The 19,349-nt window shown below is 59.3% G+C and overlaps 1 protein-coding gene across 1 annotated transcript; it reads left to right on the forward strand.

The window, feature by feature from the left end:
• The first annotated feature begins 6,288 nt into the window (after positions 1-6,288).
• Positions 6,289-14,677, forward strand: LHX5 (LIM homeobox 5). The gene is made up of 5 exons (XM_036123740.1): positions 6,289-6,461; positions 8,491-8,714; positions 9,432-9,709; positions 10,403-10,568; positions 14,310-14,677. The coding sequence occupies exons 1-5, from the start codon at positions 6,289-6,291 to the stop codon at positions 14,675-14,677; spliced, it is 1,209 nt and encodes a 402-aa protein (XP_035979633.1).
• Positions 14,678-19,349: the final 4,672 nt, after the last annotated feature.

Below are 19,349 nucleotides of genomic sequence, written 5' to 3' on the forward strand. Positions count from 1 at the left end.
CATGCGCTTCAGCGGCAGTCTTTGGGGCAGCCCGCAGCTCAGCACCAAGTGCGGGGGTTTTCCCTCTCTGAACAAAAGCCTCAGTGTTTTACTCACAAGTTGGGGAACTGGCTTGCACCTTTTCTTCTGTCCTCCTCAGACCCCCTCTGGCCCCCAGGAATCAGCCCCAGCCTGTGCCCTCCCAGCGACTGGAGTCTGAGTTCAGCCCTGCATTGCAGTGAGCAACCTCAGGAATATAGCCTGCAGGAGCTGGCTGGGCAGCCTGACGGGTAGGGCCGCTGGGGAGGGGGGTGCATTCCAGAAGGGGGGCTTGCAGGAAGGAGAGAGGGGCCACCACACCCGGCCTTAGTCACAGAAGCGCCTGGGTCTCTAAGCTGGCCAGCGTTCACAAGCACACGCACTCACTTTGGGACTGGATCTCCCATACCCCGAAGTGCTGTTTAGCCGCTGTCCTCCCCTCCTGCTCCCTCTCAGAGATGCCAGGCCTGCCCCTGCCCCTCTCAGAGATACCTGGTGCCTGGTAAGGCTGCCCAGCCAACCTCCATCGATGGCCACACTCCCAGCCCCCCTGAAGCTCACACGGCCTTCTGGCACCGGCGCCTGTCCCAAAGCCACCCAACACGACAGTGTTGCCCAACCCCTGCCGGCTTGCACCCCCCTGGCCCCTTAGAGTCCCAGTCCAGATATTGGGCTGGGGTTGAGTTCAGACTCAAGAGCCCCACTTCCCGGTGCTGGGAAGGGGACTCAGGGGAGGGAGGGAGCTTGGGGAGGAGTGCCATTGTTGAATAGATAAATAGAGGAAGGAAGGATGGAAGGATGGAAGGAAGGAAGGAAGGAAGGAAGGAAGGAAGGAAGGTGGGTGAGCGGGCAGGCAGGAGGGAGGGAGGGAGGAAGGAAGGAAGGAAAGAAGGAAACAGGGATTCCCTGCCTTTTTGATTAAACGTTCCAGGTCGGGCCTGCCCAGTTAACGAGACCGTTAATTAAGCCGTGCGCAATTCAACTGACAGGAAGGCCCTGCACCCCGCGGAGATGTTCTGGAAACCAAGCAGTCCAAGGCAGAGCGCAAGGGGCACACCGGCCTTATCGCCCCTGTCTTTCAGGGTTCCGCCTATGCCCCGGCACTCTTGGGGACGCCCAGGCCCAGATACTTTCTCTGCCTGGACTCAGGGCTGCCCCCAGGTGGCCGCCCCCTCGGGGCTCCCGGAAGGCTCATCCACCCCCATATTCCTTCTGCATCCCTGCGCGATACCTAGGCCTGAGCCCGAGCCCGAGCCCTGACCCACGCATCACGCCCCACCCGCGTCCACGCAGGCCAGCCAGGGCGCACACGTTCTGGGCGTCATCGGGCAAACTCGAACTCCTGAGGACAGGGGCTGGGGACCTGGCCTGCCGGCTCGGCTCTCTGGGTCTCGCCGGAGCGCCAAACCAGCCGCTCTTCTCCGGCCTCGGGGCGGCAGGGCCTAGCCTCCACGCTCGCTCCTACTCGGGGGCCGACTCCGCGCGGTGGCGGGCAGTGCGCGGCGGCGCGGCGGGACGCTGAGTGTGTGTGCGCGGCGCGGCCTATATTTACACCCCAAACAAAATAATTACACTTTTGTCGGAGGGAGAAAGCCAGTGATTAGGCGCGGGCTCTTTGCGGCAAAACAGTTTCTCAGTGGTACACCAGTATAATTTTTCACGGCTGGCTGAAATCAAAGAGGGGAGGTAATGAATCCGGCGAGCAATTTAAATTTACAATTTGTAACGCCGCCGCCGCCGCCGCCGCGCAGACCCGGCCGAGAGCGCAGCTCTGAGGCGCTCGCTGCGTTTGTTTAATGTTAAAGCCGCGCTGGCTCTTGGGGGCGGGGTGGTGGGGGGGAGTTGAGGAGAATGCGTTTGGCTGGGGGGTTGGGGGGAGGTAATGATCGAAGTCGGGAGAGGACCCGCTGCGCCGCCCAAGATACCACGCGGAGGAGAGGACGAGGGGCGCACCCCTTGGGTTTCCTCAGAGCGCGCGTTCCCCAAGAAAGCAAGCCACTCCGGCCCATTCAAAGGGAGGGGATGCCTTCAGAGGGGCGAAGGGAGATACTCTGGCCGCCAGAAAAGCCCCCACGTTCCTGCTGGGCTGCAGAACCACCCCCACCACCCCCCACCCCGGGCAAGAGAGTTTCCAGTGAGGAGTAGGAAGGTGCAACTGAAAATTCTCTTTAGCCTGAGGGGTAGGTCAGCTCCAGATGCCCCGAAGAGTCCCCATTCCGGCCGCTGCCCTGCGTGCGGGGCTGGAGAAGACAGGAAAGACGCCCCCCAAGCCCCAGCTCAGCGCGCCTCAAAACTCCCACCCCGGGCGGGTGTGTGCCTCTTCGCCGGTAATTAATTACCGAACTCAAGGGGGAATATGCAAACCGCATATTACTAACTCTACAGGGCTTAAGTGATTGGAAACAGATTATTATCTTGTTTGTCTTTTGTCTGTTTTACTTATCCCGCCGCCGTCTGTCGAGTTGTAATGTTGATACTCTTTAGTCTAGGAGGAAGATTTTTATATAGTAAATTCCATCAACATCTTGTATAAGTGACATTGCGTCTCCATGCATTACCCTGTTAAGACACAAGCGGTTTATTAGTTACATATAGGAGGGGATTTCGCTGCCTGGTCGCCATCTGTTAGCGCTGTTAGGGCGGGATAATTCGTCTAATTGTTGGTCTGCTGGCGTTTTTCGGATGCTGCACGCCCTGGAAGGTGGAGGGCTGGCAAAGGCCAAGCAGGCTTTCCTGCAGCTGGGCTGGGGCATGGAGGTTTTGGACTGGGGCTGGGCTGGGCTGAGGCTCCCAGGGCGACTTCAGGGGGGCTGTGACCTGGACAGGATGGGTGAACTCAGCTATAGGAGGCAGAAGGCCAGCCCCGAGCTTCTGGAAGCAGAGCCCTCATCTCCTGCAACCCAGCATTCAGCACCCGTACAACATCCAGGCTCGGGAAGAACCAGAGCTGCTCTCTGAAACTGTCCCCAACTGCTGCTACCTCCCTGGCTTGGTACCACACCTGCTGGGGCCTGGCTGTGCCTTGGCATTTAAGCACACCCGGGAGGTGGGGGTGGGTGGATTTGTCCCACATGGAACCCAGTACACAGCCCCCAGCAGCCAGGCAGGGTTGGCAAAGCCAGGGCTGGGAAGACACAGCAACCTGGCTCTCTCGGGGAGGACCGGGGTGGAGGGGTGTTAGAGGAGGGCGGGGAGGGGCACCTAGTCCAGAGCAGGGGGGAGGCTGTCAGATGGGGGCTTTTAATGACTGTATGTGAGTCTTTCAGCACCCCAATAGCTGTATGGTGCACAATAAGAATTGTTCATTGCAGCGTTGAGCCGGGTGCTGGGTTTGGACGCCCAGCAGAGAGGCAGAGGGAGGGAAATAAAAACAGTGAAATCAAGAAGGAAAGTGATGGAGAAACAGAGGGAAAGGGAAACAGAAAGAGAACAGAGGCTGAACATTAGAAAGAAAAGGAGACAGAAAGGAAAACAGAGGTGCAGAGAACGCGGGAGAGAGAAACCCCCGTGAAACAAAGGGCGAGTAGGCAACCCAATTGGCCTCCACTTGCAGCCTTGTACCTCTCTCCTCCTGCGTTCTTGGTTCTCTCGGACCCTGCCCCACTGGGGCTCAGGGCTCCTAGTGCCCCAGGAGGGCAGAGCCAGGTGCTTGAGAAACCGCGGTTTCATTTGGGGCTCTTGGACCTCTCCCAGCTGGGCCTGGAGGACCAGGCGAGATGCAGTCTGCTTGTGCCTGGCCGAGCCAGGCTCTAACCAGCCACACTGCTACACTATGTGGTGTAGACACCTGTCCCCGGGCAAGCCAGAGGATGGAATAACAGCACCATCAGGCAGAAGCTACCCGATTTGGGGACTTCTTTTCAGAAGCCCAGCTGTGGGTCAGTGTCCTACTTGGTGACCAGCATTTGTCAATTTCCTGTCCCCAGCCAGATCACCTCTCCTAGAGACTGTGGGGGACAGCACTAGGCCTAGACAGGAACAGAGAGAGAAGTAAGCATCTCTGTGCCTCCAACAAATGCCCCAATACAGGCATCCAGAAATCCTGCCCCTGTCAAATCCACAAAGGTAATGCTAGGAGTACACACACAACATACCCCCCAAAACCTCCAGGAGTCACATAAACAAAAACACTGCTATCCCATGTAGGCACACACATTGTGACTGGCACACAAACACAGATCCACAAAATTCTGCACTCACAAACACGCTCAACCCCGCTCAGTCGCATCCACACGGGGTCTCAAGCATGCACACGGTCACCCACACACAAACACACTCATTCAGATTTTTTTAAAGTCCACTTATACATCAATGCTAGTACACACGTACACAGTAATTGTACACAGAGGCACACCACTCACGCATGCAAACACCCTCACATTCGAGTGTCCAAAAGTAAGCATACACGCCTATACACAGACCAACAAAAATAAGAGTACACAGACAAATACACAGCAGGACTATACACAAATACAAACACACAAATTCACACCAAAAAAGACACATACCAAAATGTACTCACATGATTGATTACTATCTATAAACAGAGGCAAAAATGCAATTTTCAAACAGCAAATACACACTAACAAACTCAGTAAATGCACCCAAACACACATTCACAGCCAAGGCTTGGCACAAACACACTTCTCTGGCTCCCACCCAGGGCCGACCTACCCGGTCAGCGGGCAGCCGAGACTTGAGACTTTCCGTGAGCGGGATGGAAAAATCCTGCGGAGCCTTCCCGGCTTCCCAAACTTGGAGTGCCCCTTCGCCAGGTGGGCCCCTTAGGAAAGGAGGCCTGGCTTCTCCCTCCGTCCCCCAGACCCCCAGCTCCCTCTTCACACACACCTGCGAGCACTCCCACACACACGTTCCCCAGACCCTCAGCTCCCCAGCGATGAGCCGCTGTTCCTGCGTCCTACGGAGACTGGAACTTGGACACACAGCCCGCGCGCGCCGCCTGGGTAAGCAGCGCCCACGCAATCTCTAGCGTTCCTCGCGTCGGCAGTGCGACCCACTCACCACGGCGCCCTGACTGGCTGACCCGGGATCTGGAAGGTGCGTCGAGGAAAGGAGAGACGTGGTGAACACCACCTCTGATCAGGCTTCAGAAAGACCCGTCTGCCCTGACCTCCTCCTCCCCACTTCTCCCCCAGAGTCCCGTGGGCCGCGCGCTCAGGCCTGAAACTCCGGGGTCCCGGACCAGGCCAGATGACACCCTCCCCCAACTTGGGCCTGGGCCTGCACGGGGAAAGAAAGACCCAAACGGCGCGGCTAGCGCTCACGCTCGCTTGCTCGCGCTCTCTCGCGCTCTCTCGCGCCCTCGCTCTCTGTGTCCATGAGAAAGGCCGGGCTGGGCCCCAGCTCGGTGTATGACAAAAGAAGACGGCCCGGCTCTGGGAGCCCCGTGAACCGCGCTGTCCCAGCTCCAGGGCGCAGACCCCAGGGACGCCGGGATGAGGGAGTCTAATTTGAGCGGGCTGGACTAGGGAAGAAGAGGCGGACGTAGAGCGCGCTCCGGGCCTCGGGCAACTTCTGCAAGTTCCGGGGATGGCGAACGGGGCAGGGGTCCCTCTCCCACTAGGCCCTGGAATCCTGGCCCCCAGATACTGGTGAGAAGACAGAGGAAGGGAGATGCAGTTTTCAGATCGCGCGGCCCCCGCCCCCAGCCCCAAACTGGAAGGTAAATACTTACTTAGCCTCCGAACCAGGTACAAGCTAATACTCAACAATACTGATGCCTTGTTTTTTTTGCTCTGTCCGGACCGCAACGCTGTAGCCAATTTAGATATGCTATAAATTTAAGAGGTTGCCATGGCCACCGCGCGCCCATTGGCCGCCGGGCCCCCTACGTGCCGCGCCACGTCACCAAATCTGAATAAGGATGCGCGAATTAGGCGGCGGCCAGACAAAGATGAGGATCGGGACCGCTTGAAAGTGGGGGAAAGTGCCGGCGCCTCCGCCACCGGGGAAAGCCGCTCCGCAGCGCCGAGGCCCTTAGCCACCCAAGACACCTGGGGGAGCCCGGAACAAGCACTGGGGCGCGCGGCCCGGGGCATGAGGCTGTGAAAGCCACCCCTTCCCACCCCACCCCGGGCAGCCCAGCGCCAGGACAGCGATCACCCAAGGACTTGACCGGCTGAGTCTTGGTCCGGACCGGACTCGCCCGGCGGCGGCCGAGATAAGAGGCGGAGCGCAGCAGCGGGGCCCGGGGGCCCGAGGGCCGGGGGCCCAAAGGGAGGGCAGGGCGGCCCGAGCCGCCGGGGCGCTATGATGGTGCACTGTGCCGGCTGCGAGCGGCCCATCCTCGACCGCTTTCTGCTGAACGTGCTGGACCGCGCGTGGCACATCAAATGCGTTCAGTGCTGCGAGTGTAAGACCAACCTCTCGGAGAAGTGCTTCTCGCGCGAGGGCAAGCTCTACTGCAAAAATGACTTCTTCAGGTAAGAGGCCGCGCCGCCCGGCCGCCTGCGCGCCCGCCCTGCGCGCTCCGTTGGGGCGCCCGGGAAGGGGAGACCGCGAAACCAACCTCCTGGGCTCACAAGCTTAAATGGGAAGCGGGGCAGCCCGCTGCTCTCGTCCTGTCCTTGGTCCGGGAAAGCGCCCGAGCCCGGGCGGAGTAAGAAGAACGCTGCTTTGCTGGCTCTAGTTCGCTCCTGCAGGCCGGCTTGGAGCCGCGGTGGGGCAGGGCGGAGAAGCCCTGACAAACTTGCTCCCCACGCGTCTCTGCCCCTTCCCCGCAGCTGCGACCCCAGGGGGGAAGTTCAAGCCCGGTTCTGAGAGAGGAAGAATTTTTGCCTAAGTTAGGGGCTGCTGGAGGCTTCTCCCCCCGGGGCAGAGTGTGGGATCCCGGGGGGCTGACCTCCCGGCAGGCCAGGGCCCCAGAGCCCTCCTGGACAAACACAAACTTCCCCAACTCCGAGGGGGCTCAGCCAGGAAGATCTCTTCTGATGATGGGGGGAGGGAACCTTCTCCTCCTTGCCCCCCCACCACCAACTCCTTACACATTTTTTCCTGTCTTGAAATGTACAAACGAAATCGAGAATCAGGACCTCCAGGGTCCAGTCTGCGATGTGTCACCTTCCCTTGCTGCCCATAGGGGCCCTCAGGTGAGCCAGGGCAGAGCACTTTTCTGGGCCTCAGTTTCCCCACCTGGGAAACACCAAGGGATAGCCTGGAAGGCTGTGGGTTTTCTGGCAGTTCAGCCCTGCCTGCTTCCGCCAGGCGCCCGGAGCCGGCTTTGTGCCTGTGAATTCCGGGCACCGAGGGAAGCGGGGCGTGATTAACACCGTGGAGAAAGGCTGCTCACCGGCCCCAGCGGCTGGGCACTAGGTAATTTGAATAGGAGAAAATGTCAGCCACGGCTTTACACGTGTAAACTCCCTGGCTCCAGAGGCCTGAGGCCCCTAATGTGGCGATGCTTGCAAAGTGCCTAATGATTTTTGATAAGGTGCATATGGCCAATTACGCTGCCGGATAAGGCCAAAAGTGACTTATGGCTTCTAATGCCCTCACTACATCAACGTCACCCAAATTCGCCTTGTTTAGAGACATGGGTATGAGTAGATGTGGGGCCCCAAGGTGCTGGGCCCTCGCTCTCCCCCTCAACCTGCACCTAACCCCTCCCAGTGCTGGCCTGCACACCCATCTGGGGGGAGGCTGGCCTTCTCCAAGCGCTCAAGGAAGAAAGAAAGGGATTTAGATCAAGAACTCAGTAAAGGGGGAATTTGAGAGATCCCGTGTACCGGCCTTGCAGGTTTAGGATTGCCTGCTGGTCACATTCTCCCGGCGCCTGCCAGGGCCGGACATTTTGGGGGGTTGGAGACTCAATCCCTGCTCCAGAGTCGACCGTTCCAAGGCCCTGCTGTCCATAGGGCCAACTAGCTCCCGCGGGTCCCAAAGTGGGGACTGGAAGGCCTCTGGTGCTGGTGGCACTGGGAATCAGCATAAGGTTCCTTCCTGCCTGCTCAGGTCCAGCTCAGGAGAGGAGCTCCCCACTCCATTGCTAGGATCTGCCAGCCAGGCCAAGTGGCCTTACCTGGGCCCCAGCAGACTGGACAGGATCCAGGAGGCAAAGCCAAGGAGTGGCCCAAACCTGGCTGGCCTGGCTTAAAATGTTAAAGAACTCGGACAGCCAAGTTTGCCTCAAGAAGCCCAGGCAGATCTGGCAGGGATGCAGGGAGCAACTTGGGGTGCTCTGGGTCGGTGCTTGGCTGAAGGCTGCACCCATTGCTCTAAACCTTGTGGAGGGTGAATAAACCCGAACAGGGCGCGACAGTCCCAGCCCCAAGAACAGCCCAGGACATTTGTCTCACCTCTCTCGCACTAGCCAGAGAGTACAGGATTGGGGTCTCATTTGACAGATGTGGAAATGGGGACCTCTCAGAGGCCAGGGTGGGTGGGAAGAGGTCAGGGGCTCAAGAGGATGGGACCCGGGCTGCTCCAAGGTGACAGGACATGTTGTGTGTGCAGGCGCTTTGGCACGAAGTGTGCGGGCTGTGCACAAGGCATCTCGCCCAGCGACCTGGTGCGCAAGGCCCGCAGTAAAGTCTTCCACCTCAACTGCTTCACCTGCATGGTGTGCAACAAGCAGCTGTCCACGGGCGAGGAGCTCTACGTCATCGACGAGAACAAGTTCGTGTGCAAGGACGACTACCTGAGCTCCTCCAGCCTCAAGGAGGGCAGCCTCAACTCAGGTAGGCGGCCTCCTCCCCTCCCCAGCCTCATGCCCTAAGACCCTCCGGCCGCAGCCAGCCTGGCACTCTCTACTTGGACGCTTGTGCGCATTCTGTGCCTGGCTCAGAGCTCTCCACTCCCATCAGGCATTTCTAGGGCAAATGGAAGGGTGGGGGCGTGGGGCTGGGGGGCTGGGGAAAGGGGATAGCATTTGGAGTCTGTCCTACAGGAAAGGACTACCAGCTCTTCCCCCCCTCTCCTTCCATTGAAGGGCCTTTTCCAAGTTGCCCTCCTCCCCCAATTTGGAGCTACACAATTCCCCCCCTTTCTGAGTCTTTTCAGCTCCTGGTAATTTCAGGCGGCACTGGGAGGACGGTAATTGGAGTTTGGAGGAAGGAGAGATGGGGGAGGAAGATCTGAGGCCCAGAGGGCATCTGTGGCCTCCTCGCGTCCCCTCTCCACGGAGGCCTGGCTCCCCCAGAGGGCGTGCCTCCCCCTTACCCAAGCAGTAGCCGAAAAGAGCCGCGAGGGCTGGAGAAGGGTCCCTCCGTAGGCCCGGCCCCGCCTGGAGGGAGTGGGCGGGCGCCGGGCCCCTGGGGGAGGGGCTGTCGCGAGACTCGGAAGGGGACCCGGCGCGGATGGCGGGGGCCTGGGTCGGCGGGAACCGGCTACCCGACTGGAGAGACCTTGGGCCGCCGCCGACGCCGCTGTCCTCTTCCCGTTCCGTCCGCCCGCAGTGTCATCCTGTACGGACCGCAGTTTGTCCCCGGACCTCCAGGACCCGCTCCAGGACGATCCCAAGGAGACGGACAACTCGACGTCGTCGGACAAGGAGACAGCCAACAACGAGAATGAGGAGCAGAACTCGGGCACGAAGCGGCGCGGCCCGCGCACCACCATCAAAGCCAAGCAGCTGGAGACGCTCAAGGCCGCCTTTGCCGCCACGCCCAAGCCCACGCGCCACATCCGCGAACAGCTGGCACAGGAGACCGGCCTCAACATGCGCGTCATCCAGGTGCGGCCGGGCCCGGGTCACCCTTCCCCAGGCCGGCTGAGCCCGGCAGCCGGGGAGCTCAGAGGAGCCTCCCACCCAGCCTCCTTGGCTAAGAGCGCGCCGAGTTCGGGTCGGCCGAAGGGCAGACTGTGCCCGACGTCAGGGCCCGCTGCTCAAAGTTCTAACCAAAAGATTCCGCAGAGCCCTGCTGTCCTCCTGACGGTGCGATCTTGGGCGGGTCACTCATCCCTCGGAATCCCGCCCCCTCCCCGTTCAAAGAGAGTTTTAAGCCTCGCCGAGGTACCCCTCCTTTCCTCCCATCTTTCGGAGCAGAGAAAGGGGCAAGGTTCTTCCCGCGCCCCCCTCCCTGCGCGGGTGCGGCGGCAGACAGACAAACCGCCAGAACCCGGCTGGGGAGCCGAGGGGCCGGGACTAGAGCCGTGCCGGGCGGGAGGCCTTTATAAAGCCGTCAGGCCGAGGGCGGGCCGAGGACCAGGAAGCCCAAGTCTTTATGAGTCGCCCCACGGGTCCGCGAAATCCTTCACCCTTGGCTGGTTCCCCGAAGCCCCTCTCCACCTCTCCCGGCCTAATCCGCCCGGCCCCCGCCTCTGGGCAGTCTTGGTGCGCAGGAGGCTATAGGACCCAGAAGGGGCGGCCTGGGCAGGGAGGGGAAGGCTCCCCGGACCTGAGCTCACAATTCCCGCCCTGTCCCAGGTGTGGTTCCAGAACCGGAGGTCCAAAGAACGCAGGATGAAACAGCTGAGCGCACTGGGCGCCCGGAGACACGCCTTCTTCCGGAGTCCGCGGCGCATGCGTCCGCTGGGCGGCCGCTTGGACGAGTCTGAGATGTTGGGGTCCACTCCGTACACCTACTACGGAGGTAAGGACCCACCCCCCACCCCGGAACGCTCTGCCCTACACCCAGGCCCGTTCGGTTCTGGGGACTGAGGACGCAGGGCCGGACGCCGGCACTATTGGCCGCCAGGGATCCCTCCCTCCCTTTTACGCACGCGGAACAGACACAATCATGAACAACAGACACACAGCAACAGACGGGCGCATGCTCATCCATAGATACCTCCTAGACACGAAATCAGACACATGGGTTCACTCACACATACGGTGGTACACGCAGATAAACACACGCACCCACGCAGGACACACGGGTGCCACTCCCTTGGCACACACGAGTTCAGAGACCTCAGGGATACAAATCTAGGCACGTGGTCACACACAACACACACAGGTGTATGCCACTCCCCAGATTCACTCACTGACAAACATACCCAAAGAGATTCACGGGCTCACACACTCCCAAGCATCATATCAAGGCGAGCACCGCAAATCCACATGCATCCTGCCCCAGCCGGACACCCAGGCTTCTTGCTGCCCTTGCCCTTGGCGGCGTGGCGCACTTGGCACCAGCAGGAACACAGGCACTGGAGGGCAGCATGGGCAGTAGGGGTGGAGGGGTCAGAATCCATCCCGGGCCACCTGCTAGCTAATCGGCACCTCCTGTTCCGCCGCGGGGACTATGCGCTCAGCGTCTGGCACTGTGAGCCAGGATGCGGGCAGGTGCTCTGGGCAGGACTCTCGCCCATTCTCCAGCCCCAAGCCCACCAGTGTTCATTGGGTTGGAGGCGCAAGAGTTGGGCCCACCCAGTCACCCACTCTCTGTCTTTAGGGCTGCAGGGGCAAGGAGCTGGAGTTTGCAGAGAGGCATTCTGCTGTTGGTGTTCCCGGGCGCAAGCCTGGGGGAACTCTCCTCGCCGTCACTCCTTTTCTTCCTTCCCTCCTCTTTTCCTTCCTCCCTTGTCCCCTCACCCCTCCATTTCCCTCGTCCTTGCTTGGCGACCCATTCCAACCCCCCACGACCATCCCACCTCCCTCACGCTGGCTTTTTGAGACCCCAGGTGCTCTAGGGAATCCACTCACTGTCCTGCACTTCCCCAACCTTTGGGCTCAAGGAAAACACCTCCCCCTTGTGTTTCTGAGCCTCTGAATTTGGAGAGCCGGCGGCGTGCCTGTGCCTGAGACTGATCTCTGCTGAGTTGTTCAGTGCCACAGGCCTGGGCGGTGGGGGGAGGGGGGGCGGCTAGTGGCCCAGTTTGGGGAGAGGTGACTTTTCTTAGAAACATGCATTTGGAGGCAATGACGGCCAGCGACGGGTGGGGTAGGCGCGCGCCGCACCCAGGCAGACCAGGAAGGAAGGCTTCATTCAGTACATGGTCGACCTAGGAGATTAGATCTTCAGGTCCGGCCAGCCCCCCCCCCGAAACTGTGGGCAAATTGCGCAGCTGTGCTTCTGGGGGAGAGACTCTGCGATGGCATGGCCCGGGTTGGGGGCTACAGACGCTGAGGGCAGCTCGGATGGTGGACGTGTCGGGCGGTCTTCAGCCACGAACTCTCCCTACCTATCTTTGCCTCGGTCCGCACGCCATCTCCGCCCGACGCGGGGAGGTGGTGGGGCGGTGCATTCCGGAATTTCTCCCCGCCTGGGTAATTAAGCAAGGTTTCCCCGAGGACTGGTGTGCCCCCACCAATCCCGCCGCCTCCTCTACCCGCGCGTCTGCTGGATGGGGTGGGGGCCTGGACACGCGGGCCCCTCTTTCTCCGGAATGGGGGGGGGCAGGACCCCCCAGCCCCAGGGAGGCAGCCCCGCCTAGTCCGCGCTGGGAGATCCGGGCGGCGGCGGCCGGCAGCGGGCGAGAAAGGGGCTGGGCGGCGGGGCCGGCGGCTCCCCGTGGGAGCGCGGACAAAGCCCCAGCTGCGGCTTTTGTGCCCTTTTCAGACGGCGTTTGTTCCAATTACCTCCGGCCCGGCCGCCATATGGGCGGAGGCGGCGCGATCCGCGCGGGGGCCGCGGCCCTTGCTGGCTTGCCGGCTCGCTGCGGGCCGCGGCCGTCCCCCATCCCCGTCCCTTAGGGGCCCCAAATTCGCCGCTTCCAACCTTTCCCTTCACTTTCGGGGAGAATGGAATGAGTGGTTTTTAAAAAGTAATGGGCGACCGTTTTAGCTGTTGCTTAAACCGTTTACAAGCCGCGCCTCCGGGCACCCCCATTTGGAATGATTTCAGGGTTTGGAGAAAGAAGGGGGGCAGGCGGCAGGGGACGTCCAGAATTCGCCCTAGTGACTGAGACCCGAAGACCCAGTGTGGGGTGGGGGGTATTGCAGAGGAAACCCGGCTTGGGGGTGCGCTGGTTTTCCCGCCGCACAAAGCGGGTTATTGTCACCCGTGCTGGCGACAAGGTGCTCCTTTCCTGGGGTCCCACACCCCAAACTTTCACGAGGCCGACCTGGAAGAGGTCCCCGGGGAGGGGACTCTGGGAGGAGGTCAGAGAGTTGATGCAGAAACAATTTATTGAGAATGGGTGTTGTAACCTGGAGTCCCTGCGCCCCCTGATTTTGCGGGCAAAAATGTGATTTGTGCATTTTTCTGGAGAGAGCCCGTAGCTATTACTGGATTCTCAAAAGGACTCAGTGTCCCCAAATGTTTCAGAACCTGGGTGTCCTGGCAAACGCACGCTGAAGTGCCCGTGAAACGTTGGATGTGCGTGATCAGGCAGATGCCCTCCCTCCCTCAAGTCAGGCCTAGGAAGGCCGGTGCAAATGGTCGGACCCCCACATTCACCCAGAAGGTCGCAGGGCTGTACTTGAGGGGGTGAAGGGCCGGCCAGGTCCGCGGGGTGCCTGCGGGGAAAGAGAGGGCACTCATCCTCCTTTCGAGCTCCCGTGCTATAGGCACATCCCCGGCCCAACTCGCCAGCCCCTCTCTGCTACTTGGGTGTGGGGTCCAGGTCTGGCTACTTCCCCGCCAGGTGGCCGCCCCCCCCAACCATTTGGTACTCTGGTCTCTATCCACCCCAACATCGCTGCCCAGCTCTACTCCAGGCATCTCTGGAATCTCTGACTCATCTGGCGGGTCTGTGGGCCCCTCTGTCTCTCCCGACCTTTCATCTCGCCCCTGGTCTCTCGCCGGTTTTTACCGGTGTGTCTCTAACCACACGGCTGGTCTCATCTCTTTCTCTGTGCTTGTCCTAGACCATCGCCCTGGTCTCTCTCTGCCTTGGGCTTGGCACGTCTGGGTCTCTCTTCTGACCTGAGTCTGGGGGCTCCCTGCTGAGTCCCCTCTTAACTCCCCTGTCACTCTGTTCTCTGCGGATCTCTCACTGACCCTGTCTCTGCCTGTTTCCATGTCTCTGGCTCTCTGTGGATCTTGCCCCAATTCTAAGACACAGTCTAGGATGCTTCACTGTCTGCGTGTCCACTGCCACTGTCTCTCTCCATCTCTGTCTGTCGGGGAACCTCTGACTTTGAAGTCACAACATCCTTCTGTGTTTCTGTCTCTGAGTCCCTCCCTCTGGTCCGGCCATCTCTCGGGGTAGGTGTCTGGGCCTTTGAGCACCTCTCATGGTCTCCCTCCCTGACACTGGCTCTGGGTCTGCGCCCTCCGCCGCCTCCGCCAGCCGCCCTGTCCCTTGGTCTCCGCGGGGCTCGCCAGCCTGAGTCAGTGTCGCGCGATCCCCGCTGGGTCCGCCCGGGTCCCCTCCCGCGTTCCCGCGTCCCTCCCGGCCGCGCCGCCTCTGACCTCTCCCTGTGTCCTCCTGGTCCCCTCCCGCAGACTACCAAGGCGACTACTACGCGCCCGGAGGCAACTATGACTTCTTCGCGCACGGCCCGCCGTCGCAGGCGCAGTCCCCGGCCGACTCGAGCTTCCTAGCCGCGTCGGGGCCTGGCTCGACGCCGCTGGGCGCGCTGGAGCCGCCGCTCGCCGGCCCGCACGCCGCCGACAACCCCAGGTTCACCGACATGATCTCGCACCCGGACACGCCGAGCCCCGAGCCGGGCCTGCCGGGCGCGCTGCACCCCCTGCCCGGCGAGGTGTTCAGCGGCGGGCCCAGCCCGCCCTTCCCCATGAGCGGCGCCAGCGGCTACAGCGGACCCCTGTCGCACCCCAACCCCGAGCTCAACGAGGCCGCCGTGTGGTAAGGCCGCCGGGCCCGGCCGCCCCCGGACGCAGCCGCCCGAACCGACACGCCGCCCTCAGGGCTTCCCTCCCGGGTCCGCACGCAGCGGCCGCGGCTCCTCGGCGGGGCGCGCGGGGGGCGCCCCCGGGTCCACCCCGCGGGCGCCGCGGGGTACCCCCCGTCCCCCGGCCCGCTTGCCAGCAGCCCCCCGGCGGTGGAGGCGGTGCTTGGGACCAAAGTCGATATACCGCGGAGGGTCGAGAGATTTCAAGCACGCTCCAGACTTCCCCCGACCCCTACCACCGCCTCTTCGGACCAACAGAGGGCGGAGGCCAAGGGGCGGAGCTGATGTTCCCCCTCTGCAATCCGAGTGGCATTCGGGTAACCTTATTTCTCACTCTGCTTTCCCCGTCTTTAAAACGAGATGATAAGAAAAAGAGAGAGAGTGAAGGGAGAGCGAGGGAAGGGAGCAAAATGAGGAAGAGAGAAGATGGAGAGAGCGCCCGCCGGAGAGAGCACGGGAAGATGGAGAGAGAGCGAGAGAGGAGCGCGCTTGAGTGGGGGTGTCCCCGGGAGGAGGACGGAGCCGCCTGCGCGCGGGCGCCCCCTGGTGGCCATACTTGAGGATCAAGGTCAGCTTTCTAGGAAGGGGGCGGTCCGGACCTCGCGGGCCCCGGGCCAGGCAACCCCCCGCCCCCAACCCTTCCTTCCTTTGACATTTATTGTGAGCCCGGGGGTCCAGGCCAGACTGGAACACTTGCCCACCCTGCTCTCCCCTTGGGCAAGGCGCCAAGATTTCTGGGCTCAGGCCCACAGACCACCCTCCATGCCCGGGGCCAGGAGGCTGGGTTGTCAGGATGTACAGTATTATACTTTTTTGGAAGTCGAACGCTTCTAGTTTCCTTATTTTGTATAAAGAAGAAACAAATAAAGTATGTTTTTGTGTTTACTGTTTATTTATTGTACTCTAGTTATCTGGGGTTGGACATTTTTATATTTTTAAGAGGAGGGTGGGCAGAGTGAGGGAGGGGAGACAGAAAGAGGTTTACCTAAAAAAAAAAAAAAACCGCAAAAAACAAAAAATCAACTTTTTTAAAGAAGAAAGATTAATAAAAAAAATTTTCTTTTTTCCCTCAGTGCTGTGTGGTTTTCTTTTGTGTGTGTGCCTGCCCCCAGAGTCCCTCCAAGTGAATAGAGTCCTTCTTCTCTCTAGTTCACATGTCCCTCATAAAACAGACTTGATGGGTATAAAGCTACCTGGAGGGGGGTGCTTTTGAGAATCACTAGGAAATGGAAGTGGCTGCCATTTTTTTTTGACAGTCACTATGTGCAGGGCACAGTATGGCCCCGTGCTTTCTATAAATCTAACACAAGCCTACCCCGCACACAGTAGGTCTTCAAGCTATTTGACCAACGAATGGTTGTGTGATGTGTTTGTCCCCGGGGTGTCAGAAGAACTCTAGCTTCCCTCCTAATGAGGCCTCGTGTAATTCCGGCGGGCTGGTAAGCTGACTCTAGTTATCTGCAAGGCTGTATTAGGGCAGAAGGACCCCAGGGAGGGCAAAGCTGATGTAGTCTGCAACTCCAATGGAAGGAATGCTGGTACCATTGGGTAAATCAGTGTGATGGAAAGAGTGTTAGATGAGATTTGGGAGGCTTGAGCCACTACCGGAAGACAAGGCCTGTCTCCTTACTTGCAAAAATGGGGATGGGAGGGAGGGCTTCCTACCTTCCCTTCCAACTCGGACACTGTAGGGATAGAAAAGCAGATGAGGGAGATAAAAATAAATGTGAGTGTGTCCTGCCTTATGTCCCTTTTCATCCAAGCTGGGGGCGGGGGGCTTGCCCACTTTAGCAGCAGCTGGGCACAAGGTGGGGGGAGGGGGGTGAGGGAGAGGAGGAGACGTGGACCACCAAGGAACAGGCATACTCTAAGAGTCCTGCTCATCTGTCCCTCTTGTATGTGGACCTCGTGAGAATAATGCAAGGTGGCTTGGCTCTTTCTTTTCTTTCCTTTATACGCATTTGTCTTTCTCAGATGAATGCTCCTTGCTCATTGAGGAAAATTTAGAAATTTCAGATAAACAAAGGGAAAAAAATGTAATCACCCAGAATCTCAAGCACCTTGGTAATGTATTTGATGCCTTTCCTTCCAGACTTTTCTTTTTTTCTTCATTTTGAAACTAGAGATCATTCTCTACACGCCATGTGGTTACCTGCTCTGGTTCACTCAGCAATATCTCCCCGATTAATAAATTGATCGTAGTCAGAGTTATGTCATCCTCGGCAGTGACAGGCTGAAACCTGCTGGTGATGGGTGACCCATCCTTTTTTGGATTTTGTTTTCTTTTTAACCAGTTCTGTTATTGGACATTTGGGTCTGTTTCCTTTTTTTTTTTTTTTTTAATCACTTTAAACCATGCTGGAATAAATATCCTCCTAGCTAAATCTTTGGACTTGTAGCAGGGTAAGTATTATTTGCCCCATTAGGATGCTCACAGAGGTCAAGGGACTTGCCCAAGGTCACGTAGCTGGGGAGTGGCAGAGCAGGGATTCAAGCCCATGTACGTATTGGGTTGTGCTTCTACTCCACAATGGTGCCCTGATTGTAATGAATTACAGACCACAAGAGAGAATTTGCAAGATTCTGGGCCCCATCTCTGCCAGGCCCCCAAACATTTGCTGGGCACATGTGAATTTTTCGAGAAGGGCTCACTTAGAACTTTCACCAGAGAGAGACCTAGGAAAGTGAAGTTCAGGGGAGTGGACTCACCTTCACCCCCTGCAGACAGGCCTGTGACAGGGTCACAGAGGCAGGGAGGAGGGGGGAGAAGGGGATTTGCAAGAGATGGGAGGACTCCCTCCTGTGGGTGTGCTCAGACCCCCAGCCACCTACCCAGGTAAAAAAGCTTGAGCCAGAGGTGTCAAGGGCGGCAGCTGAGTGGACCCGTGGGGTAAGAATTCACTGTAGCCCTACCCCTCCCTTCCCCCCATCCAGCTACACACACACACACACACACACACACACACACACACACCCCAAACATGTATATGCTCACACAATTGCACATTCACACATACAAAAACATGTGCACAGGGGCGCCTGGGTGGGTCAGTTGGTTAAGCGACTGCCTTCGGCTCAGGTCATCGTCTCAGGGTCCTGGGATTGAGCCCCGCATCGGGCTCCCTGCTCGGCGGGAAGCCTGCTTCTCCCTCTCCCACTCCCCCTGCTTGTGGTCCCTCTCTCGCTGTCTCTCTCTCTGTCAAATAAATAAATAAAATCTTAAAAAAAAAAAAAAAAAAACATGTGCACGAGAGAGAGAGCACAAGCAGGGGGAGCGGCAGGCAGAGGGAGAGGAAGAAGCAGGCTCCCAGCTGAGCAGGGATCCCGATGCCGTGCTCGATCCTGATGCGGGGCTTGATCCCGATGCAGGGCTCCATCCCAGGACCCTGGGATCATGACCTGAGCCAAAGGCAGACGCTTAACTGACTGAGCCACCCAGGCGCCCCCACATACTTGCTTTGAACCCACATGCCCAGCCCCTGTGGACATACACAGACCGAAACCTCATATCCTTGTGCACACGTGTGCACGACATATACACAGAGCGTATATACCTGCCCTTCACATGCCCACAGTTTCCATCTGGGAGAATGCGGAGGGGAAGGAGCCTACCCATGCATCAGGGAGTACTTAAATAACCCCGGGGTGGTCCCATCAAGATCTTGGATGCTGTTCAGAACACCAGATTCCAGGAGGGAGGGCCATCTGTGGGGTCCAGGTCAGTACTTGGGGCTAACTCCCAGCGCCCTTCCTCTGAGTGTTCTTGAGTGAGGCAGGATGGGAGCAGTGGTCACCTGGGAGGAGGATGGGGGCAGAACAGAGCAAGGGCCCTGGGGTCCGGGAGACTATCTGGTCACTGTGTCACCTTTCTGAGCCTTGGTTTGCCCCACTGCAAAACGGGCTCACAAGGGTATTTCATCCACATTGGAGGGATGTCATTCAACCTGTGGCCAAGGTTCTGAAAATCTAGGTCCCAGGTTCAATCCCCACCCCCATCTCCCTGCCCCCACCGACTTCCTTGGAGGAGGACAAGTGGGAGGGGGCTTGTCAAAATCAACTCAAACCAACCCCCACTCCTGTGAGCTTCTCTCAACTCCTCAAGAGCCTACTGGACCCAGGGACTCTAAGAGAAGAGACCCCAGCCCCACCCACCCCGTCCCAGTGCCCCTATGGGGCCCACAGTCATGGCATTGGGTGCACTAAGTTAGGGAGGCGGTTTCTCAGGAAGGCTAGACAGGGAAGGGGGAGACCTGGGCAGGATTGCTGGTCCCTGGACACCCCCAACCATTTTCTCAAAGTGTGATCGGAGGGCGGTGCTTGCTAGAAGTACCCATCTCCCCAGGCCTCCTGGCCACGGCTGGCATTGCAGGACCACTGCCTGACAAAGTCTTGTCCATCTGAAGTTCCCCGTAGACCCTCACATGCCCTTCAGCATGAATGTCATTAACCCCACTGTGCAGATGAGAAGACTGAGCCCCAAGAGGTGACGTGAGCTGCCTGGGGTCACACAGCCAGGGAGAGACCACAGACCTAGGCTTTGAATCCAGAGCTCATGTTGCCCCTGGACCCAGGACAGAGCCTGGCCCAGGTAAGGCCTCCTTCTCTGCGAGCAACTACACCAATGAATGCA

The sequence above is a fragment of the Halichoerus grypus genome, chromosome 13 (assembly GCF_964656455.1).
Source record: "Halichoerus grypus chromosome 13, mHalGry1.hap1.1, whole genome shotgun sequence".
Lineage (NCBI taxonomy): Eukaryota > Metazoa > Chordata > Mammalia > Carnivora > Phocidae > Halichoerus > Halichoerus grypus.

Coding starts and splice junctions, on each gene's coding strand:
- LHX5 (XM_036123740.1), top strand. CDS start 6,289: ATGATGGTGCACTGTGCCGGCTGCGAGCGGCCCATCCTCGACCGCTTT. Junction 6,462..8,490: donor TGCAAAAATGACTTCTTCAG/GTAAGAGGCCGC, acceptor TTGTGTGTGCAG/GCGCTTTGGCACGAAGTGTG. Junction 9,710..10,402: donor TCAACATGCGCGTCATCCAG/GTGCGGCCGGGC, acceptor GCCCTGTCCCAG/GTGTGGTTCCAGAACCGGAG.